The following is a 27891-nucleotide window of genomic DNA, read 5'->3' as shown; positions in this document are numbered from 1 at the left end:
TAGAAAAGTGATCATTGATACGAAAGCAAATGATGTTTCGAAATTAATTCATTTCCAAAAATATTTCCAAAACTGTCTGGGACATTATAAGCAACAAAAGTCGCGATAATAATCAAATAAAAGTCCAAAAAGGGGATATACTTGTGAGCGATGCCTCAAAAGTCGCTGCCGAGTTTAATAGATTTTTTGCATCTGTTGCTAGTGAGTGAGATCCTCATTAATCACTTCCACAAGGAACCCCCAGGTGTAGGCAGAGCCCAGCAACGCATTGGCGTTGGCTCCTGTATTTGAGGAAGAGATAATTCAAATAATTCAACAAATTCCAAACAAAATGTCTAATGACATGAATTTTAAGTCAATGTGGCTCATAAAAAATGCTTAAAGTATATAGTGAAGCCACTGACCAAATTAGAGAATTTATCTTTTCAAACAGGAGTCTTTTCCTCTCTCCTAAAAGTGACAAAAGTACATTCATTTATAGATAAGATAACACCAATTCAGTAAATGACTATAGGCCTGTCTCTATTTTGCCTGTATTGAGCAAAATATTAGAAAACTCTTTTTGTCAAGAATGCTAAATTTGACAGACCAATTTTGTTTCAGAAAGAGAAAATCGACAATTGACGCAATAATTGAATATTGTCGGTACGGTTGTAGAGGGAATTGAAGGTCATAATAAAACATTAAATATATTTATTGACTTTCTAAAGCATTTGACTGTGTTGACCACAAAACACTGCTTGACAAGTTAGAATCCCACGGCATCCGAGGCGTGCCGCTTTAATGGATTGGTTCATTCCTAAACCATAGAACACAAGTCGTCCAAATTTAAAAAATCAAAACTTACTGCACTGAGCTATGGAGTCCTCCAGGGATCAATACTTCTTTTCGTGATAAATGTCAATGACATTGAATAATCACTACTGCATGGAAAGCTTGTGCAGTACGCAGATGACACGACTCTGTTTTAGAGGGAGGACAAAACAAAGTTTAGAAATAAAGGTCTTTGTTGACCTTAAAAACTGTGTCCAACATTTCAATAGCCTCAATCTTCAAATAAACTCATCAAAATAACAATTCCTTAACTTTTCAATGCGCTCTACAGACATTAAGAGGTCCTACTTTTATGGTTGCAGATACATTATTGGAAGAAGTTTATTCTTCAAAGTTTCTTGAAATGCACCTTGATCGAGGGTGGACATGGAAAAATCATATCGATCATGTTTGTGCCAAATTATCCTTAGGAGTTTATGTCTTAAGATCTTTAGTAAAATACTGCCCGTCAGGTACTAATTACGGCTTACTACGGTTTAATTTATCCCCACCTTTTGTATGAAATCGTATTGTGGGGATCCTGTGCAAACAACAATTTTATGAGTTTTCAAAATGCAAAAAAACCGCATTATTGCTAATTTGAACTTTAGAGAGTCAAGCAGGACAGTTATTCAACTGTTGACTTTGCCATGTCTCTACATCTTAGAAACAACCTTATATTTTTTGTCTAAATTTGGTTTATCCAGAGGACGAGACATACATGAATATGAGACAAGAGGCAGAGATAAATACCGTTCGGGAATGTACAGAACGGGGGTTTATGAACATTTACCTTCACAGGAAGGTGTTCATATTATAAACAGATTGCCAAACCCAACTAAAAATACCTCAACGTCCAAGGTGTTAAAAACTCGTATCAAAAGTCTGCCTCATCAAACTTTGAATGTGGCCTTGATGTGGAATGAATAAACAAAATCTCAGTTATGAAAATTGACGTTAGCTATGCAATTTATATTTTTAACTGCAATTAAACGATTTGATTTGAACGCTGCAATCTTGAGACAATCGTACGAGCTAGTTAAATGTGACTAATTAATTAAAAGTTAGGTCATTAGTTTTCACCTTGAAATCAAGTAAAACCTACGAATAATCTAATCTAGTGCTATCCAATATTAACTGTACAATTTCCATACCATGACGACTATAGTTGTCGCATGTGCGGTTCGGTGCAGCGTAGTCAGCAAGTTTAATCTACTGAGCAAAGCGCACAGCGACTCACTCAGCACGTAACTTGCTGAATCAGCTACTGTAGCAAGTGTTGTACTGTACTGTAGGAGTGCCTGTTACAAAATACCGACACTACCACACGTGCCGAGCCTAGGTAAGCCATTGAGACACTGTATATTGAAGTTTTATACCGCACTATTACGTTGAGAGAACAAGACCGCGTGAGAGAATAGATTTTTATCACGTTCAGATCATTCACTAATAGTACTGCTAAGTATAGAAGCTGTTTTAATCTATACTACCGCCATCCTAATACAGTAGTCGAGTGAAAACTATTCAATTCATCATTCTAGAGGCCCGGGTTCGAACCCCGGGTTAGGTACGGCATTCTTGTACGCTAACAAACAATCATGTGAGCTCAGGCTGGAGTTATAAGGTAAACTGTTCCTCTCTATAAGTTTCAAAATCAATAACAACTATTAATACTGTGAAATGAAAATTTAAAAATTGAGTTGAGTAAAAAAAGCCAAGTCATAAAAATACTTAAATGAGATGGTTTTTAAATATAACATATTAAATCCATACTAGGTGTCATAAGACAGTAGAAAATAGGACACAAAATTACATAAACATTACTGTATTAAATGAAAAAATAATACGAGTCAAATAAATGAGTTCTAATTCTTTTAGAAAATCAATGTTTAAGTGAGAATTGTTGGGTTTCAATATGATATTTTTAAGTTAAGAGCTTTACATATTTTCAAACAAAAAGAGTAAGAGAAATGTTCTAAATTTGAATGCTTATTTATAACATCTCCAACAGATACGACGAAATTCCCATTTAACCTTGTTTATAATTCCACCATAGTGAACAAGATCTTTTCAGAATGTTTGTGATTTATGTATTTGGCATTTCCGTAGCAACTGTCCAATTTTTCTGGTTTCACACCGCGTCGAAACATTACTATATTAAACAATATGTTAAAGTGTTTCGACATCGTGTGGACCGAAATATATAAAAACAATGTTGTGTGTATTTTCTCTGCGTCCTCCGGTGGTAAAATACTACAACTTACGAGATGAGCTATGTCAAGGAATTGGTAACATTTATAATCCTAGCATCCTTCGTAAAGTGAAATTTTAAAACATTACTTCGAATTAAAATATAGCGAAGAAGCAGACCATAATTTTTAAACATTCAACCAACCTCTTGAGTAAAACATGAAAATGTTCTCAACAAACGTTATTTCTGCTATATAAGCCAAGAGCAGAGAACCAATTTGCAAAACACACAACCTGGTTTTTCTTGAAATCGATAGATACACTTCCACTAAGATAGAAATTGATCGCCAGATGGCTGGGCACCAAAAGGCTTAAAAATATGTAACGATAAGTTTTTCTCTGATAGTATTTTTTTATAGCTCGACACACTTAAAACCAACCATCAGATATGTTAATAATAATGTAATATAATCGTCAGCTAACCATATAAAACACTAATAGTGGCAACTTGGAATTTTACGGCAATATAACTATTATTTATTTATCTGACGGTCGATTTTAAGTATACCAAGCTAGAAAAATGTAATTTGATATAAGAATTATAGTTATCACCTCCCATTACTCTCTCCTCCAGAACTAGCGTGGATGACGATCGATTTAATTCTTAGGAAACAATCCTCCAAAGGTTTCAAGAAAAACGGAAGTTGAGTTATGTGCTTAAGCAGTGCAAACTGGCTTTCGGCTTCTGGGCAAACATGCCAATGTGTCAATATTGATAAGGCAGTACAATCAATTTTAGGTTTGGAAAAATATTTTCTCTGAGTATATAAACAGTGGAAATATTTTTTTGATTACTCCATAAGCATTTAAAGTAGGAAGTATCAGGCCCAAATAAAAACGAAGGTAAATATTTTTTCTTAAGGATATTCATATTTTTAGAAATAAACAAAATGTCACTTCCAGAAATTATCTTGGACACGCTGTAGAAAAGGCACATTCTTGTCTTAAGCCGTCTTAATAATTGAAGTCTGATTACAAAATGTCTACTTTTCTATTTTTTTTTTTAATTTATATAAAGGAGCTATGAATTTGACATAAAACCATGTTTTCCAAACATAAAGTCGATTACACCACCTTAAGATTAAAACAAATGATAGGTGGAAAGTTGTCTTGAATATTACAATATATCGAGTAAGAATAACAACTAATTTTGAGCCTTTAAGTTAAATAAATAATGTGTGTTGTAAAAAGTTAGTTCCCTCGTGTCAAAGAACCACGAAAATGTTTACATGCCCAGAAAAGTTGACTTTTACGATGAAATGTCCTTCGTCAGATACACAACCTCACAATAGTTTTTTATTACATATGTGTTGCTAACTAAATAGGGGCATATGTGTGTCTGTATGTGATTACTTACAGATTACTTAGCACGGAAATAGCTTTGCAAAATAAGAAACACAGGGTTTTCTGTACATATAGGAGATTATTGTAGTGAAATATAACATAACGGTTGAAGTTTATAAGTTTCTTTTAAATCTCACAAGGAAATGGTTAATGAAAGTATATCCTCATACAAGGTCAAGCGATTAGAGTAGGGGTAGATAACTGAAATCTTCTATTTTTTTATATTTGAACATTTTGCTAACGATAATATTTATTGTGCCTTAAATTATACATATACCTGGTGTTGCTCAATAAATCTAAACTAAAAATGAATGACCTCAAAACACGTATCATATACGTATCACATATTTCATTGGGATTATTGACGTGCTACTTTAAGCCGTCTACTTATGGGTCAAATACTTAAGAAGGTTTGTGGTTAGGGAATGTTTGAATAGAATTTTCTGGGCCAAGTAACGTCTACTCACTTCAATGACATATTCTTGTAATGATTTCCATATTGCGACTGGGTGGTAAAGGGATGGAATTCGTCTTTAGAAATTTGATTTCAACAACCTGTTAATATATCGGAGATTGGCACATCCAGGGTCCCACCTCTACTTAAAGCCACAGTTCTCACGCGGTTGCTGTGGGTTGTTGTATTATAGACTAATTCACCTGAAGAGGAACAATAATCGATCTTAGCGACTAGTAAGTAACAAAGTTACACCTCGTTAGTCAGTTACAATAATCTTGCAATCATATTCGGAATTAATGACGCTCGTTTTGTGGTTTGTCAGTATTTCAAGATTAAGTGTCTAAATTAAATTAACAACTAATATTTCCAACTAATAGTTTAATTTTAAATTAGTATATTATAATAGTCCATTTTGGTGTTAATAGAAATCATGTGAAAATATAAAATTAATTTGTATAAATAAAAACATTGTGGCCAAATAGATACTCATTACAATTTTGGTTTACACGATTTCAATTTGGGTGTTGAATTGAAATGTTATTTATTTATCCAAAGCTGGACAAGAAAACAAAAATGTTTTGTATGGGGCGTTTTCCTACTAACACAACGCTGGGTGCTTTGTGGTTCGCGATTGACAAACCCACTCGTTCTTTTTCACGAGAGCAGTCGTTGGTTGCGTGCTATGTTGCGTAATTGACAGTTTAACGTTGTGAAATAATAGCGGAAATTAACAAGTTTCTGCTGATTGTTGTGAAGATTGTTTGTTAATTAAATGCGTGTCTGAATTTGAAAAGCTCTCGAAAATAAGCCATCCAGATTAAAAAAAAAATATTTGGATGAGGAAAAGATAGCGTAGTATTTATTGGTTATAAAAATAAACTGTAAGCAAAAATCAAAAATTAAATTTCTAAATATATTTTCTTTTTTAATTGTTTATTTGTAGCTAGAAAACAAAATCAGAAATCAAACTAACTGTTTAACGAAATTAAAAATGTAAAATCTTTTAGGAAGCAATTAATAATTATATTTCAGGGGACCTGATGGTTGATAACTGGTAGCCTATCATGTAATTTGGATTTGATATTCTTTCTGAGTAGCCTATAACTTTGATTTTGTTTAAATTGTAAGCCTCGTTGAAATACTTAGGACATCCACTTAATTTAAAGCCTTCAACTAAAGTCAAGAGAACCTTTACACAACTGAAAGTAAATTTACTGAAAATTATGAGCTAAATAATGATAACAAAACTGTTGGGTTTGAATTATTTGAAGTGAGTGTCTTAAGTTTAAATATTGCCCTAATTTATTAATTGTGAAGGTAAAGCTCCTACTTATTGAACAGTTAATGTATGTTATTAGTGTACTTGGGCCTCAATACATTATCTGAGTGTCGGGGCTTCATATCTGATACAGTGCGGGTTCAATTCCTGTCTGTGGTCGGAGCATTTTTTTATCAGTACCGTTGACCTTTAACTGAACCCACTGTCCATGTTCTGTTTGATAAACTTCTCTCACAGGTCAGTGGCTTATGAGGACGGGCAGCATAAGTCTAACAAAGAAACCTAACAAAGTCTGTAACCTAAGTCACATATAATATATGTAAGCATATTTGTAAAAATTTAGTGGGACAGTTCTGGAATTTTGGAACTACAATATTCAACATATTGCCGGGAACGTTTGAGAGCCTCGCCACCATATCACAAATGTTATTAATTTAATACTTTTGTACGGCATGTGTGCATGCAACACTCACGGTTAGGCGTACTATATTTTTAATAATAAAGAAAAATCTAAAGAGAAACATGCATTGGGTTATTGTGGATGAGATATAAGTAATATAAAAAATATTACTAGCCAATCACGACTATCTAATGAATACAACATTTTGTTATTCGGCTTTTTCAATATTAATACTCCAAAGGGACACAAGAAGAAAAAACTCATTGCAAAAATGATTGACCAAGAGTCGCGGTTCTTACAACAAAGATAACCCGTTTCCTGCTCCCCTTTTCCCCCCCATTGTCTTTGTAGTCCCCATTGTGCGGGTATGTGAGATGTCGTAACTGCGATGTGGCCCCTGCTACCTCCTCTCGGCCAGATCGAAGAGAATAGCTGGAGTAAATGGGTCGTTGTTTTGTCCTTGAACCACCAAGTGCAGGGTATACAAATCGCCAAGAAATAATGATTTACGAATCTAATTTCTATATATTTTTGTAAGAATGGATAAAAACTACATATTATCAGTTTGTTCACTTTTGCTTGACCAGATAAATTGTACCCTCAAGACGAGCTCTTAGACTGCAGTAGTAAGGCGTAATATGTAAATGCAACAAAATACGCCTAACTTTTCTATTTGGAGTTCTATTTAGTTGAGTGTAATATTTAAAATCTGTTCGTTTTATCACTCGTTATGATGTATTAGAAACACATAGGCTACTACATGCATTAGCCAATTGCCATTTATAAACATTTAATAAATGTAAATAAGAGTATTTTGACAGGTATTTGGTCTTCCGATCATATAATTCGATTGCTGAAACACAAATGGAACTGAAAGGGCCACATAAAAAGTAATTGACAAATATACTTTTTGACAGATATTCTTGATCGTGGCAACAAGGCAGACATTAGCGACGGACTGGAACCAGATGTGCTCACGCATTTGCAAACCCTATGAAACTGCGGGCGAAGCTGGGGGTAACAGTCAAAGAGACCATGAACTTAGAGGCTTTTATTGCTATTGTAATAACTCACTATATATTAAAACACTAATAACTATTTCATAATTAACAGTCAAAGAGACCATGAACTTAAGAGGCTTTTATTGCTATTGTAATAACTCACTATGTATTACAACACTAATAACTATTTCATAATTAACAGTCAAAGAGACCATGAACTTAAGAGGCTTTTATTGCTATTGTAATAACTCACTATGTATTACAACACTAATAACTATTTCATAATTTTGTTATTAAAAGTGATGAATTTTATTATAATATTGTTTCAAATTCAATAGAATTGGCTTTATGAATTTAGTTAGTACATTATTGTTTTTGTCATCTTTTTATAGGTAGGGTAATTTTTTACAAAACTTAGAAACAAGTTTGTAGTGAATCATTAATAAAATGTAATGATGTATCAAATGATTGTAAACGTGAATGAAGAGAAGTAAACAGCTATTACTAAGGCTGATCGGCAATTGGAAGTAGTTAATTAATAATACAGTGAACAAAATCGAATGGAGAGTTTGAATATTCGCATACATTACTAAAAGTTGAGATGCCATAAAACGTCCTTAAATTACAGAATTCTGTTCTGATACGGGCATTAGAAATAAACATCCACCTTTATGAAGGAATTTCTCGACATTTGGAATATCGGTTGCAGATTGCGTCATACCTCCCTCTGCGCCCTCTCACCCCTCCAACCCCTCCCCATCTGAACCAGCCACTCACTAACTGCAGCAGCAGGTATGTGAATTAGGAATGACGCAATCATACTGCTTATTACAAACCCCCTAGTCCCAAAGGTTTAATAAAAAGCAAAAGTATAGTTTACCGGAATTTGAAAGGGACAAATCGAACCTTTCTAAATTAAATAAAAAGGTCTAATAGCACGTTGGCGGAGGCGCCTTGTCCCTTATTATCATAAGCATAGAAAGGAATTTTTTCCAGGACTTGGAACATAACTATAATCATCCCAAATGATTTCTTTCTACAAACGTTTACGGTGAGATAAAAAAACCTTACCTAAAAAGGTCAAAATAGGATAATACGTACGTCTTCTGTAGTCGTAGTTATTTTGACAAGTATAGCGGCATAAATTAGAGGGAAATATCTGTAAGCACAAAAGAAAAGTTTATGGTCGTGTCTAACTTTCAAACAAAAGAATTACAAACATTAACGTTTCAATTTAAAATAAACTTTTCATATATAATTTTTGTACTTTATTTTATAAATTATTTTAGTCTGAATTCTCTGTGTTGCCAACCGACTAAATTAATTAATTAATTCTTTGTTTGAAGGTTATTTTTGACGATGGAAGGATTGTGAAGGAAACAGGATTTTCCAGACATTTGCCATCGTTCAGTGAAACAAGAAAACAGTAACACTACGTTTCGAGATCTGCAATCTGATCTCTTCTTCAGGTAAAGAACTAACCTAATACATAATTACAAACTAGGTTAAAATAAACAAATCTTACTAAAGCGTTGTGGCACGCCTAAGTCAGGAATCACAACCTACATGTTGTTTGTCAACTTCACTAACTCTAAAGACATGCACTTAATACAAAACTATACCAAACACTAATCATTAAAACTAAACTACGGAATACAGGTCACAATACGTCTTCACTCGTCTACTAACCACCTACGACTTCAGTTGACAAACAACATGTAGGTTGTGATTCCTGACTTAGGCGTGCCACAACGCTTTAGTAAGATTTGTTTATTTTAACCTAGTTTGTAATTATGTATTAGGTTAGTTCTTTACCTGAAGAAGAGATCAGATTACAGATCTCGAAACGTAGTGTTACTGTTTTTTTGTTTCACTGAACGATGGCAAATGTCCGGAAAATCCTGTTTCCTAATTAATTAATGCCGTAATATTAGTTAACGAGGAAAGAACAAATTAAATTCAATATCTCACCAGGCGTAGTAGAGATGCACACACGGCTTTACACTTAACCGGTATAACACCCTTTATTTGAAGTTTTTGTCAGTGATGAAAACTAAATATTTAACTTAGACATAATATAGGCTACATACAGAATGAAAAGTACATACAGTGAAGATCATTTAAGTACTCAAACCATACTATTTCTGGTAATAAATTCAAAATATAAGCTAAAAATAAGTTAACAAAGATATAAGTAAGTAAGTATGTATGACATGTGTAAACTCACACAGTTTACCCATAAATAAGTAAACAACATACCAATCTAGTAACTTAAGATTACTAATTGTAACAACTTATTGCTTGTAAGTTAACTGGTGTTTAAAAATTGGAAGGGAGCGTTTAAAATTTAGAGATAAAACAATTATTCGAATTCTAAGTATTATATCGAATTCAAACTTATTTATATACACTCCATTAATAGTGTTGTATGGTAAATCAGTAAAAATTAGAATTCTGTATTTTGTAAAATAATATTTGGCAAACTTTCAAATGTAGCACATGAGATTGAACTGCAGTGTATTACAAAGAACAAAGAACTGCCAGTGCACTTTAAACAATAACTGCACATGTGTTTGTTAATTATCACCAAAGATGGCGCAAATGACGTCTTAAGGAATACATTAGAAATTCAAATACAATCTACATTAATATTCTTCGTACCTTCAGACTAAACAACAGTTTGTAATTATCAGATAAGATATTTCAAATCCTGCAATTTTATCTCAGGGTATTTTGTGAATAAATACAAATTGTGATAATTAAAGCTATTTATATTAATTCATAATCTCTATAAATAAAACGAATGTTTAAAAAATCAGATAATGATATTCTGAAGCTTTGGGAAAAGTGATTGTATTGTTTGTTTACGTGAGTACCTTAATGTGGGTTTAAAAGTCAATATTTTTTCTAGTGAAATAACGTTAGTGATTTTTGTTTAACGGTAAATCTTAGTCCGAATGTATCCACGTCAATGTTTTGTTTAAAAAAAAAAAACATTATGGTTGCCTGTAAAGTCGGTTTTACGGGCGAAGATTTTACGTCACAACGTCTTTTTCTCGGTAGAATATTTATTGATATGAATATTATTAAATTGCACAATAGGAACAAGGAATTGAATGAAAATAAGAATTGCACAAATTTTAACTATAGAAATATATTTTGTTTACTAAAACATTGTACATAATTTGAAATTAATTAAAATTTGTTATTGTAAATGGTAAAGTTGAATAAAACATTTACTAAAATTGGAATTTGAAATTCTTGCTAAACACAGTTAAATTCTAACTCCGCGCGTGGTGATTGGTCGGTTTAGTTCGTTTGTTTGGTCGCACTGTTATGACAGGTTAGAGGTTATAATTTGTTATTTTAAATGTTTGACTAGCAATACGCGCTGTTTCTTCTCAATCGACTGAATTACGATTGATTGCAGAGTGATTTAAACTAATAATTTACTTAACACTATCAACATTTGTCAATAGTATGACATAACCTATAAACTCAGTTTCTCAACTTTTGTGTCAATCTAACAATTAATCAATCAATCATAGTTTACGATAATGAAATATCAGTGTACAATTATTTACCTTTATTGTTGTAGTTGTTGTAAATGACGAATCTAAGCACTCCACATTTTCACGAATAAACATAGTTATCTGCTTTATCCCGTGCGGCGGACTCACAGTTATCTGCTTTATCCCGTGCGGAACCCGTGCGGCGGACCCACTGGACGGGCATCGTAACGTTACCGGGCGTTACACTTTTTCATGAGTGACTCCGAGCCGCAACCTAATTTAAGACGTTGTCACGTCAAAAGAAGTAGAAATGATTTTTTTCATTTATGCCTTATTATGAATTTACCGTTCGAACTAGAGCAATGAAAATAAGTATGCAAGTTTAGTATGTATATAAATAGTAAATATATATTCCCAGTAATTTTCAACGCTTTCATACATCAGAGAAACCGGCACGCAAGAAAAGTTACTATTGTAGATCAAGAGTACTATTGTATTCAAGATCATTGTAAATATAATGTAGCCTATTGATGGGGAAATAAGACAAGGACAGTGAAACTAGTAGTTATTAAAACAACAATACAATTGTTCAATATTATTTTTTTCTATGAAAAAAATAATATTAGAAAAGTGTTGTTTTACTAACTACTAGTTTAAAAATTTTCCAATTGCTCCAAGAGTCAAAATTAAATTTGGATTGCCTAACAAAAGTATTATAATCAAAATGTTTTAATAGAATAGAATCTTAAGAATAAAAAGATTACGAGTTTTGAAATTGCACTAACTGCACTAACAATGACAGCGAATCAGTATTTGATTGCAATGCCAACATCAATACGTTTCTTTCGAAGTTCCGGCATTCGACGTAAAGGGCGCTCAGACTCCTACGGAAAGAACGAGGAATACAAAGATTTCATACAACAGAAGGAAAGCGACGTTAAAGTAACACTTACATTTCCCGTAATGTCACGATCTGCCATTGAATGACCCAGTGAGGAGAGAATGGTCCCCCTGGAATGGCCCATTCCTGCACAGCAAGTGAGACAACGTACTCGCTCTATCGAGAAAGCCATTTGCCACAACAGACAGCATTCATGAGTTATGCTTAGTAAAGTCGTTCATTATTTATTTTTACGAACAGACCGATTCTCACCCTGGCGTTAATTGACCCTCTGGTCCAACAGAGAACCACTTGTTCCGCAGTTCCGTCCGTCTAGACTTCCAAGATGCAGCGCCGGGCACGCGTAAGTGTTCAAGACTATCTGCGATCTTGTATCTTCGCATATAAACCGTTGCTACTTTATGATGCATGGTACAGTTAGCTCGTAGTTCTTTAACTGGAAATACGTTTTGAATTATTCCGTAACGTGTGGGTCTATTTTAAGTATTTTTCTGTGCAAACATCTGTACGTTGTCTCAATGAGTAAGTGTGTATTCACCCGCAATCTGTGTATGCCATTTACAAAATACACAAAACTTTATTTACAAAACAAAACATAAAATAGAACACAATAATGAAATATGACGTTCCATTGTATTTTAACTAGCGACAAGCAATATTTATTTATATGAAACAAGACTAGCACTAATTTTGCGAAAGAAAACAAATAATTAATTTTAATCAATTAACTTTGAATTTGTGACACTGCTTGGATTTCCTTGTCCTATAGCTATGGTTAGTAAAAGCACAAAGGAGTTGCAACATTTTTCAAAGTTGAATTATTTACAAAATAATATCTACAGTAATATTTGATCATGTATATATCTAAAATCCATTTTAAGTATTAGACTTATACAATTAATATTTTCATGGAACATTAAACAAGACAGCTATTTTAATAATTTTAATTGCTAGAGGTTTTATGTATGAAATGTCTTATTTATTCATGCGTGTTCACTTGTTTTAAAATCGGCATCTAAAGCTAGTCAGTCATTTTTATTTCATAATTTCACGAAACATAATGTGCGTGTTAGAAATAAAATCACGTGTCAAAATAAAATACAAGATAAAGTATCAGGCCTTTACAACGATCTATAGTTTCAACAGTTACAAAGTGTTTAAAAAGTATACACTTCTGAATAGCCATCGTAATTAAACTTAATTACTTCATTTGTTGTTTTAAACGCAACTCATTTTTTACCACTTTCCTAATTCAATCTGTGATCAAGTGTGATCAGGTTTGGTCTTTTGATCAAAGCAACTGATCAGTTTAAAAAGTGTTTTGGGCGGCTGAGAATATTCACGAGATCCAGAGACGGTGGCTAATGGATTTTATAATTTATTCACCGACTAGATTTATAGTTGCATTAATTCGTGACAAGTCTAAATGCACTGAAATGCGTGAAGAAAGAGACATGTGCGGACTAAAGCTTTAACATAATAAACATCTTTCTGTGGTGATGTACTATTGATACGACCTCCAATTAAATCTAGCAGATAATGAATTTGTCAGTTAGGTATAATATATGTGTACGTCTATGCACACTAGAATTTTAAAAGTAGTAAGTTTATACAATTTAAATAATAGTACAGTAGTTTTATGAATTCTTTCGGAACTAAGATTGTTATTACACGTGAAATGTTTCATAATCTCTTTATTTTATGATATTTATGATTAATGCATTATACGGCATATGTGTGTTCAAAACTTAGAAAAGCACAATGGATAAAGTAAACCATTGCTTTATTTACTGGGCTGGCGCCAATCCAAACATAGTTAAACAGCATTCCATACATTTACCAGGTCTAACAGTATGATATGATCTATCTTTATAAGGTAATATTGGACCAATTTCTACCACAATAGGTGATTTATAAATTATCACTCCAATTATACAATATAAATCAATTGTTTGAGGGTGTCATTTTGAACGTTGATAATTTTAAAACAACAGATATCCAATGAAATGCTCTTTTTAATCAATTCTACAATTCAAAGATGTATTCTTCTTAGAGATTTTGCAATGGCACGAAGTTATAAATATTTAAGGTTTTTAGACCTGAGTTTGGGCTAGCGCCTGTACGTTGTAATCACATTCCTATACAGGGTGTCCCACAAGTAACACGACAAACTTTTCAGGTGGTTTCCTCTCATCAAAATGATAAAAAAAGTTCGTAAAAACAAAACACTTTAATTGCTGATCCTGAATAATCTTTTATTCCAATTTCCATAACTTATTAGTGGTGCTCAAAATGATTTCCTTGATATTTTATGCACAATCTAGTGCGTTTAACGAACCACGTGTAGCTTTTCTGATAGCATCTCGGTCATTCTTAAGTAGTTTACAAGCGTTTGAAGTTCGGTTCAATAATTCTTCTTTATAATTAACTGGTTCTGTGTATACAAAGTGCTTTAAACTACCCCAAGAGTAATAATCCAAGGGATTTCAATCAGGGGACCTAGGAGGCCAATTAATTGGTCCACGTCGACCGATCCATCTGCTTGGAAAACTTATCTGCAAGTGCTTTCTAACATTTTCTAAATAATATGCCGGTGCCATTATGTTGGACTATCATTTGATGTCTTCTTTCGAGTAGTACATATTCAAGTAGAACTGGCAGTTGATTCTCTAAAAGACCAGTAAGGCGGTTTTAAAAACAAATGGGCCAATTAACATCCCCAATTATACCGCACCATACATTTATCGAAAATCGAATTTGAGTGTTCGACTCTACAAAAGCTTATAAATTTTCAGTTTGATCACCGTTGACTATTTTTCTAATTGAGAATTCCGTATCATGTAAATATCGATTCGTCCGTGAAAAAAAAGACAACAGATTATTTCGATTTTCTAACACCCATTGACAAAAGTTTAATCTTAATGTCATCTGGCTGAATATTTCGAACTCTTTGTAAGTAAGTGATATGGATAAAAGTGTTTTCTTTCAATGCTCTCCAGACTGTACTACGATATATGTTTAATCTTTTTGAAAGTCGGTGAGTGCAAGTTGAGGACTGCGTTGTATCATGTCAATGATATTATCTTGTTCGCGTACATGCTGTATCACAGGACGTTCAATGGAGCAATAACGGTTTGAAAAGATCCATTTGTTTGTAAGTTATTGAAAACCGATACAAATGTTACGGGAGTAGGTGTTTTTCTGTTCGGAATTCATCTTTCATATTCATGTTTAGCTGCACGAGTATTTCCATTAGCAAAACCATAGACGAAAACAATATCTGCGTACTCTTGATTTGAAAATGTAAATGGCATCTTGTCGTTAAAAAACACGAATGAAGTACAAATAATACAATAATACACATACACTGCACAACCAAAGATGATAGACGGGTTACTGCTACAGCTCAGTTGTTGAACAGTTGTACAATAATAACTTGTATTCAGGTATTGTTGCAGCAGCATTGCCAACTCTTGATGTTCAATAACTAAAAGCATTTCAATTGACGCTGTATTTTTAAAACCTCGTTTCTCAACCTAAAATATTTTATACTGTAAATATTTTATAACTATTTACTTGACTGAAAAAAAAAAAACATTACTAAATGTTTTGTTTTTACGGGGAACGTTCATGTAATAAACATATATATTGCATTGTCTGTCAGTTTTCGCATGTGTTGATTTAATTAAAAATTAATTTTTTAACTTTATCTTTGTTTATTATTAGCCTATTTTACATTATTCTCTTTGGAATTAAATTCTCTAAAAGTTTTGTTTAAAAAGTTTACGTGTTTATTACCCATTTCATGAAGTTAACGTACTTCAAATCTAAACAAAGCATGTTTGTCGAGACCGAGTTTTGCATATTTTGTCTGATATCTCAAAAATGGGCGGTCTTACAGATCTTGGACGTATTTTATTCAAATTTTCAGTTAATTTTACATAAAAGCCAATAAATTTGAGAACTATCTTTACACCATAAAAACATCAGTTTCGCAGTTTCGCTTAATTTCCGTCCTTTCCTGGAAAATCGAGCGAAATCTTTTGCTAACCGTAAGTCACTAAACAAGGCGTTTTCCCGACATATGTTTATATAAACTTTTTCATTATTTTGATGAGAGGAAACCACCTGAGAAGTTTGTCGGAGTACTCGTGGGATACTGTATACAACACGTAATAATACCCAAAGTAGTGCAGTAAAGTAATTAAGGATAAATGTAATTAAGATACAGAAGTAAAGAACAAAAATCATAAACGCTTAAACAGTACTGTATATAAATTTCAAAGTAAAATCTTCATACGGTACAAGTTTAAAATAGTTTTGCTGGTGTTGATTGGGAGGAAAAAATTAGTTTAAATAATAACGTATTCATTAATGTTTTGTGTTATGAAAATAATATTGCCAATTCCAGACGTATCCTACAGGAACGAGCAAAATGAAGGAATTTATAATTAATAAAATGTGAAGGAAATTTTTTACATTTTGAGGATTTCCCAATGTATTTGTAAATCTGATCTAGTGTCTAAGAACCGTGAGAAAAGATTAGGAGCAGACTTTCTTGAGGACGTTTAATTTTCCCAGTATAGTTAGTCACGGAGAGAATAATCTCTTAGTTTATTTATTATAATGCTTATGCCTAATTATGAACAATCTACACCACTATGCAAAACCTCTAGAAGCAAACGAATACGTGTAAGTTATTAAAACCCCATCAGATACACGTGATCTCTCGCAACTGCCGTCGTGCACCCGGTTGGGTACCGTACACATCTGGCTTTCGTAAAGAGCGTCGTGCGTATGAGGCACACGTTGCTATGCATTTCCTTATTGCATTTTTATTGTTTGCCTGTCTTGGTGGTTTATTAAATGTTATCTTGCGCTTCCAGGTACCCCTGGGGGTACAAGGAAAAAAAAACATATTGAAATAATCTTTTGTGCAAAATTGCGAAGCCTACATACTTTTATCGTTATACTTAGATGTTTAACGATTACGGGTTTTTGCCATTATTATTGAAAAATTCGACGGCAAATAAAAAAGTCCGGAAGTAAGCCGTCGCGTCGTCGTGAACGTCCTAATGAAATTAATTTTTATTTAGTCAGCTATCAAGTAAGCTAATATTGTGAATTTGGAATAATATAAGTATAACTACCAGTTACCCGCGGCTTCGCACGCAATTTTATGTTGAAAAACTGGACAATATATCTATTTATTCTTTTTCTATAACATAATAAGAAAAAGTCTAGAGATAATCGATAGTCACTCAAAGCTATTACAATCTCCTGATCAATTTTAGATTAAAGTTTAAAGAACAGAGGTTTGGGATCCTGAAGTCGTAAAGTGAAACAGTTTTTATAAGATTAGCATTTCCCTCCTACATTCCATGATAATTTATTGAAGTTCTTCGATGGCTTCAGTAACAATAAGAGTTAGCCTTTTTATCCCAATGACGAAAGTGTATCAATCATACAACTAAAAAGTTGCTGCAGTCAATATGGGTCTGTTCTGGTCGTTTAAATTCAATCCCAGTCTAATCTGTTTACGGTTCTACAATAAATTTATGCTGTTGCACTGACCAAAACAACTGTCTCATATGTTGGTATCGGAATCTAACTTAGGTTAAATTTTGATGATTAAGTGATTTTGATATTTTTACTGATCACTAACTATGTATTAGGGGTATATGTTTCAAGTATTAGGGCAAGAGTATGTTATCTCCATTTGCTTTTCAATAACTACAGTAAAAAGGCCATACAGAATGTTAAAGGAACTAACCAGATTAGATTACGTTATGTGCAAACATTCACAGCTTTATACAATAAGGTAGTTGTTATAACAACGTATAAATAGCATTTCTATTGTATTAGATGGATTATTGATCATTGGCACAATCTAAATTTAAAATTAAATAACTTCGTATTTGCAATCTTCATTACACTACTGATTAAGCACTTTAACTTACAATAATTTAATATTTACTAAAATTTAAATGTAAACCCATGTTTCTGCCTCTTTGATGAACTTCAGCTCCGCTCTACCGCATACATTGAACTGTGTTTATATATGCGGCCACCTATTGTCACGCCATGTATCACGCATGAAAATCAAAAGTATGAAAACACAACTAAACTAAATTGTGTTTTCCTGTATCATAAATTGGCAATCGAATCTTGACATTCAAAATAAAATCGATTGAAGTGTCTATCAACTGGTTCTCGTAATTCTACATAAGATTCTAATAAGTTCTTGTTCGAGAATACTAGAAGTTTCTAGTACTCGTGTTTTTAAAAATGTATTCTTATTGTTTATATGTTTTTATAGAACCAATATATTGGAATTGCTAAGTTTATTAATTGCTAAGAGGGCTCAGAGGTATCTGAATCAATTTCACCATAAAAAAGGTAAAATATAAATATCAATATTCAACTGCCATGAGATAAAAGGTGATGTCGGTTTCAATTCAAACATGACATCAAAGATGAATTATTGTGTTCAAATATTAGAACATTATTTATTGCTAATACATTCACTGCTGAGCAACCCCTTTTACAAGCTCACAGCTACTTCAGTAAGGCACTAGCCAAAGCTTGGCTGTGGCGAGTCACTTTGTGTTTTGGTCCACTCAACTACTGTGGTTGTAATCTTATATTGTTTGTGAATTTGTAAAACGAACAACATTCATCAAAATATAAATACTTATGACTCATATAATGTAAAGATGTCCTGTTATTAAACCTGACGAGACTGAAACTTGGGTGTTCTGAAACAGAACCTTGTTTTCGATATGTAAAAAAGTTTAAATTCAGTTTCACGATGGGACATGTTTAAGTTCACTCGTCACAGGTTATAATATATGAAATCTTACTACAGTTTGTTTATTGCTTCAATGGTTTTTAGTGGTTGTGACATTAGTAGCTTCTGAATATTTTTACCATACCGGCCTCCTTAAAACCTCATAAATATTTTAGTGCTTTCAGTATAAAACGCAACCATGTTTTATCTATACCTCTTATTAGCTAAGATACACTTGATTGGATTTATAAGAAAACGGCCACAGAAAAAGTTACATCCAACATGTTTATCTCACAGTTTATATTGTACAGAAAACTTATCTAAATTGTAGGAACACATAGGAAAATCCTGAAATTCAATTACAGTACACATAAAAAACAAGAAAAACTAATATATGGAATTACAAAAGGCAATATGAATGTACGGTAATAAAAAGCAAAGAAAGGTTAAAACTTAGAAATATTATTGCTTACATGTATTCAAGTTGTCTTTTTATCCAGTCTCCTTTTAGCCATTTTCTGCTTATCCTCATGGACCATTGTACTGTATGAGGATTTTTTGAAACAAATTAAAGGGGATAGTCGATACAGGACAAGGATGATGATTCTGGTAAAAAATATTATAGTTAGGTATAGGTAGGATTTTGCTATGTTTAACTCAAATCAAATGTTTACCAGATCCTACAGAGTTAGCCAATGTGTGACTCTCAGAAAGTGATATTTATTACTTCCCTGTTGACCTTTCTAATTTTAGACTCTCCACTGCATCATATTTTCTGTATTGCTTTACTGATAAAGATACATTTTACAAAAGGCTGTCTATAAAAAGCCTTTACAAAACATTTGTTTTTCATGGAATTTCATCAGATCATAAACAACTTTTACTAACCTTGGATTAAGCAAGTACCAGATAATACATTTTTAATTTTTTTTTTAATTATTGCAATCTTAATTCTTAGTTCTTAAGTTGGTGTAATAGTATAGTTTTATTGGACAAGGTTTAATTGAAAATTAATTTTGTATAAATCTTTATGAAAATGATTATTCATTGGACCATTCTGAAATGGTTAGATGTTGACCAATAATATTCGTTACAAATTGATATGTACTCAAACTATGGGTTAAGGAGGCTGTACAATATATCCATAAATCATGATTCATTTTGGTAACAAGTGAATAAATGAACACATCAATTATCTAAGTTGCTATGCAGTATTGGATAGTTTTACAAATAATGTTGTATGTGTGTCAGTGAATAATTTTTCATAAAAGTAGTTGGAGCAACGCTTACTGCATTAAACAAGTACACATGTAATTAATATAAACAACCAGTTAATTGAGGTAAATTAAGGTCAGGCTTGTATGTAGACACATAAATTAATAATTGTGCTTTTTGTCATATTTATTCTTTCTTCAGTAGATCAAGAGAAGATGTAACAGTTTAGTGAACAAGAAACTTAATACACATAGCCCTTGATATAATTACTTGACTACATATCCATTACTTGTAAGATTTTAATACTGTTTGATGAAGCTTACAGTTGTTAACACTTTCGGATCCAGGCATCCATGTAACTCTATCATGAATGTGATTAATCTAACTATGAATCTTCTTCATGGGGCTGAGAATGTTAATTGTTTTCAAGAAATGTTAAGATTGCAAATTTGTTTGCCTTGTCCAGCCTTCAAACAGTTTTTTCTTCATATGATTTCTACACATTTTGCAGTGTTAGCAATTGGTTGTGTTTATAACTTTCTTTTATAACTAAGGAGCTGCTTTAGAAATGCCAAAAAGACCATGGGTACCCCAAAACCTCCTATTTGTAACTTACAATTTCAGGTATATGAGGAGCTCTCTTAACAGTAAATTTTTAACCAATTAGCGTTATAGCGTTTAGAAGAGGTCAGTGGTAAAATCTTGTGTTTATAACAATTATATTCATTTCAAAAGGAAAGGAAAGCATGTACTACACTATACTGTGCGTGTTTATATAGTATGGTACATGCTTTCCTTTGGAATGAATATAACTCTTCATACATACATACATACATACATATATATATATATATATATATATACAGGGTGATTCAAAACTAAAACGGCAATCTCTCGGGAGCTTATTCTATAGCTAAAAACAAGTAAAAAAGTTTCATATAACCATATGCCCGAAAACGCTTCGTTAGCGAGTTACGCCTAGCGAAAGATTTCGCCCGGATTTCAGAACCCTTGGTGAAGTCAGGCCGTATAAAAATGGTAAAGGTAGTTACAAAGATACAAATACGATTGTTTTTTATGTTTATATATCTGACAAATTTATTAAAATTCGTCCCCAGAGCTGTAAATATGCAATACTTTCAGAGATATCTTACGTAAAACACAAGAATTGGTGCAAAGAAATAACACATTTTTTGTGTTTAACGTAAGATTATTACTTCCATAAATGTTAAATAAAGGTCATTTTTTTTCTTAAACAGATTTGTAGAACATTTAATTCTGAAAAGATTCATGTGAATTACTTAGGAAAAAAATTAATAATAGGTATTGAAATTTAGCTTTATTTAAAAATAAAACAGACGCACAAAAATGCATATTCCCTTATCTGCATAAAATATTAACTAATGATCAGGTTGTTAGTCACAACCTAAACATTAGTTAATATTTTATGCAGATAAGAATATGCATTTTTGTGCGTCTGTTTTATTTTAAATAAAGCTAAATTTCAATACCTATTATTAATTTTTTTCCTAAGTAATTCACATGAATCTTTTCAGAAATTAAATGTTCTACAAATCTGTTTAAGAAAAAAATGACCTTTATTTAACATTTATGGAAGTAATCTTACGTTAAACACAAAAATGTGTTATTTCTTTGCACCAATTCTTGTGTTTTACGTAAGATATCTCTGAAAGTATTGCATTTACAGCTCTGGGACGAATTTTAATAAATTTGTCAGATATATAAACATAAAAAACAATCGTATTTGTATCTTTGTAACTACCTTTACCATTTTTATACGGCCTGACTTCACCAAGGGTTCTGAAATCCGGGCGAAATCTTTCGCTAGGCGTAACTCGCTAACGAAGCGTTTTCGGGCATATGTTATATGAACTTTTTTACTTGTTTTTAGCTATAGAATAAGCTCTCGAGAGATTGCCGTTTAGTTTTGAATCACCCTGTATATACAGGGTGTCAATTAAGTCTGGAACCTCTTTTTTAATTTTTAAACCACAATATAAAAAAATACCAAAATTCCCACACGTGCTTACTGGTGATAGTAACTCACATATCTGCCCAATTACCAACCAGATAATCCCTTTGGGGGACGGTCCACAAGGAGTCAGACAAAATTCTTAAATAGCAGCATAGGTCAAGTTTGGTATCAAATTAAAGGTCTTACTTAGCAGAGTACAATGCCGCAAACCGGACTTCAAAAAGGTGGATTCATTCAGTATGTATAGCTATTTGAATTTTAAAACAATTGAACAATGTAAATTATTAAGTATTACAAGTAAACACCAATTTTTAAGTACCTGTGATCAAAGTAAGTGTTCAAAATGTTCCCATACCATCGTCTGGCAATGTCCTTGGCGGTTGTAAAAAGCCATCCACTGCATTTTGAAGGTAGTCACGAGGAATATCTTGAGCTTCTTGGACTATGAGATTTCTTAGGTGCGCCAAATCTCGAGGCTTAGTACGATAAACTTTATCTTTGAGGTATCCCCAAAGAAAAAAATCCAGCGGAGATAAATCAGGGGAACGAGCAGGCCACTCTACTGCACCACGTCTTCCAACCCATCTGTGAAGGAATATTGTATCCAAGTATGCTCTAACAAGGAGAGCAAAGTGTGGGTGGCGCGCCATCTTGTTGGAAATAAATTCTTTGAAATTGTCGACCAAGAGGCAGCTTGTAGTGCAGGAATTATCTCATTTTAAAGCATTGCTAGATACGAGTCGCCATTTAAATTACCATTGATAAATAATGGGCCCATAATTTTGATTTCCTATAATACCTGCCCAAACGTTAAGTTTCTGTGGATGCTGTGTATGACTCAATCTGCCACTTTCACATTCTAACAGTAGTTGTGTTATTGGTAATAATTATTGATTCCTGCTTCGATTACTACATTGTCAGATGATGGGAGGGGAACATTTTGAACACTTACTTTGATCACAGGTTACTTAAAAATTGGTGTTTACTTGTAATACTTAATAATTTACATTGTTCAAATGTTTTTAAAATTCAAATAGCTATAAATACTGAATGAATCCACCTTTTGAAGTCCGGTTTGCGGCATTGTACTCTGCTAAGTAAGACCTTTAATTTGATACCAAACTTGACCTATGCTGCTATTTAAGAATTTTGTCTGACTCCTTGTGGACCGTCCCCCAAAGGGATTATCCGGTCGGTAATTGGGCAGATGTGTGCGTTACTATCACCAGTAAGCACGTGTGAACTTTGGTATTTCCTTTCTATTATGTTTTAAAAATTAAAAAAGAGGTTCCAGACTTAATTGACACCCTGTATATTAGTTTATTTAAATCAATAATGGTAAAAATATCCAGTCATGAAAAATGAGTGATAATACAACTAATTGTTACACATTCTATAAAAATATAAAAACTTATTTAATTTTAAAGAATAATGTTAAGATGTTTTTGATGTGATTTTTTGTTCTTGAATCATAAACATTATTTGTCAGAAATTTTTAAAAACAACATTTCTATAATTTTTATAGTTCATAAAGTTAAATTTGAATTTGAAGGGTATATTATAGATGTCAATTTACTTATTTTCAAAATTTTGCTGTTTATAATCCAAGGATTTTATTATTAACATGTTGAACTGAGTTTTATCCAACAGTTCATACTTTTTGCATACAACAAGAGAAATATGTAGTTTTAAGATACTCCTATTGTAACCAGTGCTGTCTCTTGTTGCAGACGCAGACAGAGGCTCCAGTCCCGGACGCGGACGAACAAGACAAACTACTCATGGCAGATGGTCAACATAATGACAGTAAGGCTCCAAATTTGGTGTTGTGGAGTGTTCATCTAACCATTAACAAATCATCCCTATAATTGACCTAAAAAATCAATACCGCATAAGGAATAATTTAAAATTCAATGTATTGTTGTTCCTGTTGATTATATATGTATAACAAGATAGGAGTAGGCTACACCTCATGTCGCGTAACAGGCTTCGTTAAGATTGCATGCAAAATTTAAAATCAATTGCTCATTTCATTCCTCAGATGTCCTGTGGATAGATAGACCGAAAGACAATCATACAGAAAAGGAATTTTTACACAGTCTTCTGAGCCTCCTGATTGGTTCATGCACCATCATAGAACTCGTTCTTGTCTATGTAAAAAGGCATTTTCATGCTAAATTTAAAGTTTGCAGTTGAAATATTTGTTAAGATATCGTACTACAAGATACATTCACATTTTTGTTCAGTAAGTTAGGTTTCAGTGTTCAAATAATAAAAGCTTCGTGAACTAAGTAGGGTACTACAATGCAAGAGCACACTAATATCAAATCTTCTCACTGATCTTTTTATGACTGCTTTATTTAAAAATCCGTTCCAGAAATATTACAAAACATTAAGTAAAAAATATTAACATACAATTTTAGAGTTTCTTTGAATGCTATTCATTCAATGACGTAGCAATCTTAATGCTTTAAATTGAACTGAAAGACCAAAAGCTATCAATAATAATAAAAAATATATGCTGGTTTCCAAAAGTAAGTTGTTTTTTTAGATGAAGTAAGTTTACTTCATTAAGATAAATATTTACCATATTATCTGTTTTCAAAATCAAGATGTTTGGCAAGATATTTACCAAACCTGTAAGATATGACTAAATATGTGGGTGTTAGACCATGGATCCATCTGCCAATATTGTGATTTCCTATATTTGTAATTCAGAATTGTAAGAAATCTTATTTTCAATGTTCCATGTAACAAAAACTTATATTTTAGACTCGTTATAATTTATTAGGTGAATATAGTTTCGGTTCAACTAGAATTATACAATGCTAAATCTTTGTATTGGTATTACTAATTACATTATGTCGTATCTCAAACAAATCTTTATTAATGTAAAGTAACCCCTCTAATTAGCCTTAGCACAGGACTCTCATAAGTGCATGAAGCGCACTTTAAACTTGGACTAGGTCACAAACTCATGTGCTCTGGAACTAGTGTCTTATAACATTCAACTACCAGCCACATTGAAGTCTACTTGAGTGGCTTTCCAAGTCAAAAGAGGAAGAAATATTTTAATATTTAGTGCGTTACGACTTGTAGAAAATTATTAACATTTAGAGAAAAAGTTATAAGAATTGAAGTTATTTATTTTATTTTATTTGTACAAAGGTTATCTCAGGAGTCAAGAGGAGGGAACATTACCGAAAACAGAGTTGACCGTCAGTGACGTACAAACGAAAGAGAAGAATGGGGATGTGGCAGCGTCATCGGAAGAAGTCAACCTCAAAAGAGAACTGGGCCTGTTCAGTGCTGTTAGTCTCATTGTCAGTGTCATGATAGGTAAAGAGGATTGTTCCAATATACCACTGTCTCAGATTACATTTTACTCTTTGTAATATTGTCTAGTACTAATAAAGAAAATGTTTTTCTGTCCAAAAGTTCTATGCAGTATAAATGATTTTCCTTTATTTTTCTGTAACAATTTTAAACATTAATGGAAGAGATATTTTACTATAAATTAAAGTATATTTATGAATAAAAAAATACCAGTAGTTATTTTTCTTCTTAAAACATATAAACTCTTTAATAAATTTACAAAATTAATATGTTGAAAATTTAACAAACTGCTGTTGAAGTGTCTCCATTATTTTCATAAATTGACTGTTTAAATTAATTAAGTGATAAAAAGGCCAAATTCTCACATATCTTGTAAAAACATCTGAAAGCAGAAACATTTACAAATACATCATGTTTGTTAACAGGTTCAGGGATATTTGTGTCACCATCCAGTGCCCTGCAAAGGGCAGGGTCAGTGGGTGAGTCCCTGATAATCTGGGCCTCGTGTGGTGGCATTTCATTACTGGGTGAGCGATTAAGATAGGCCATTAAAATTAATGATTTCTTTAAAACCCTATTTTTACTGACTGTACTAGAAAAGGAAAATTCTAATAGTATGCTAAACAAAATGATAGTACGGACGTACAATTCTTTAAAATATAGGATAAAAAGTTTCTAGAGTATGGATAAGAGGTCAAACGTGACTATTCCATGGATAATATCACCAAACATCAACATATGAAAATATTTATTAATTATACAGCTTACATAGTGATATATGGAGTAAAGTATATTGCAGTTTAAACATTAAACCTTTAATCTCAGGAGATATTTTAAAATTATACTAAACACAAAATTTCATGAAAATCTATAATTCATCTAAATTAATAACTAATCAATCTTTTCATCTAGTACTTTTCATAGTTTAAATTTAATTCTTATTTTATGTTAAAATTTAATTTAAAAGTACAACATATATTCTAATCTTAGCAATGATTTACACATCATTCTCTGTTGATTTACCCACCACAATTAACTGTACTAGTTAATGAGTAGTTGTTCCTCTTCAATAAAAAGAAAAATGGCTAGTAATAAAAATTTATTTTATTATTTATAGGTAAAGTGACACAATATGTTAGTTCTTATATCTGGAAAAATCAATCACATAAGGTATGAAATATCATCAATAATAACTAAAGAACAATTTATTATAATTTTACTATACACTTTGGTTTCATTATCCTCATTAACTAAAAAAAGAAAACAAAAAAAATACAGCGTATAAAAGTCCACATCCATACCATTTTGTAGAAAAGAAATTGTAACAAGAAACAATAACATCTTTTGTATTGTGCTATAACTTTATTCCACTTAGTTTAGGATTTAAAATCAATTGAAAATTAGTACACAGTATAATTTTGTACTATAATCTATATTCCAGGAGCTCTAGCGTTTGCAGAGTTAGGCACTGTTGTACCACAGTCAGGTGCAGAATACTCATACTTTCGAGCAGCGTTCTCTCCTCTCCACAAGTTCTTCGGTCCTCTTCCAAGTTTCCTGTACGTCTGGGTGGTGGTGCTGATCCTGCGACCAGCTGAAGTGGCCATCATCGTGCTGACTTTTGCTGAATACATTTACAGTCCGATAGCTTCAGCCATCAATGCTGAGCTCAGTTATTTCAAACAGGAACTGCTCAAGAAACTTATTGGAACACTTGCCTTAGGTAGCCTTTTTGTTAATTTTAAATTTCTTATGTGCCTATCTTCTAAGCTATATGAACTTGAGTCAATCTCATTGCAATTAGCAATTTGCTAAATTTTTTACAACAAAATTTGTTTGACAACTCAGAAAAACACATGATTGGAGTGAATTTTAAAACATAAAGACCAATAATTAGTCATACTGGGTTTTTCTGTTTAGTTTGTGGTAATGGGCTCCGATGATTTTGTACTGTGACAGTAGATTAGAAATGTAATATCTCAGATTTGATACAGTGTATAGAGCTAAAAAAGAATAAAAAAAAATCTTTTACATCTACAACCCAATTGCTTTTATTTTAAATTTAAGATATCACAAGTCCTACACATGAGGAAAGTAACATAAAAGCATTGTATACATTCAAATAATGAATTAAAATACAGTACAGGAATATACATGAATACTAATTTAGCTACAATTAAAATTAAATACTGCAGTTGTTTACTATTATTTACTTATCTTGATGTTCACATTTAATATCTCAATAATTCATGTAATATATAATTTTTTGACTACTTGGCAATCATTACTCCCAATGAAGCCATTGCCTGACTTATGAGCAGGGCCATACTCAGCTTTGGCGGGCCCCGGAAGATATCCGGCTGGGCCCCGTCATCACACAGTCCGACATGGCCTCTTCAAATAGACGTGTGGCAGGGTCCTGGAAAAATTGTCTAAAACCCTAGCCTAATACGGGCCTGCTTATGAGCCAAATTATTAGTCAAATTAAAATGGCTTAATAAAAAATGTGTATTACTGTTAAGGATTCTTGTTCCAGATCAGTTAAAAACTATTTTACACTTCATCAGTGAAAATACAAGTGTAACATAAAACAACCT

General features: G+C 32.4%; 1 protein-coding gene across 2 annotated transcripts in view; it reads left to right on the top strand.

Moving 5' to 3' along the window:
- LOC124366296 (b(0,+)-type amino acid transporter 1-like) overlaps positions 1–27891 on the top strand; it is an 84175-nt gene that overhangs the window by 36369 nt on the left and 19915 nt on the right. For both annotated transcript variants that reach the window (XM_046822734.1, XM_046822725.1), the window contains exons 2-5: positions 23689–23764; positions 25127–25297; positions 25720–25821; positions 26736–27017. In XM_046822734.1, the coding sequence (XP_046678690.1) occupies positions 23740–23764; positions 25127–25297; positions 25720–25821; positions 26736–27017 (580 nt within the window). In that variant the 5' untranslated portion in view covers positions 23689–23739. The remainder of the gene's footprint in view (positions 1–23688; positions 23765–25126; positions 25298–25719; positions 25822–26735; positions 27018–27891) is intronic.

This window comes from Homalodisca vitripennis, chromosome 1, assembly GCF_021130785.1.
Source record: "Homalodisca vitripennis isolate AUS2020 chromosome 1, UT_GWSS_2.1, whole genome shotgun sequence".
NCBI lineage: Eukaryota > Metazoa > Arthropoda > Insecta > Hemiptera > Cicadellidae > Homalodisca > Homalodisca vitripennis.
This window is presented reverse-complemented; position numbering and strand designations above follow the sequence as displayed.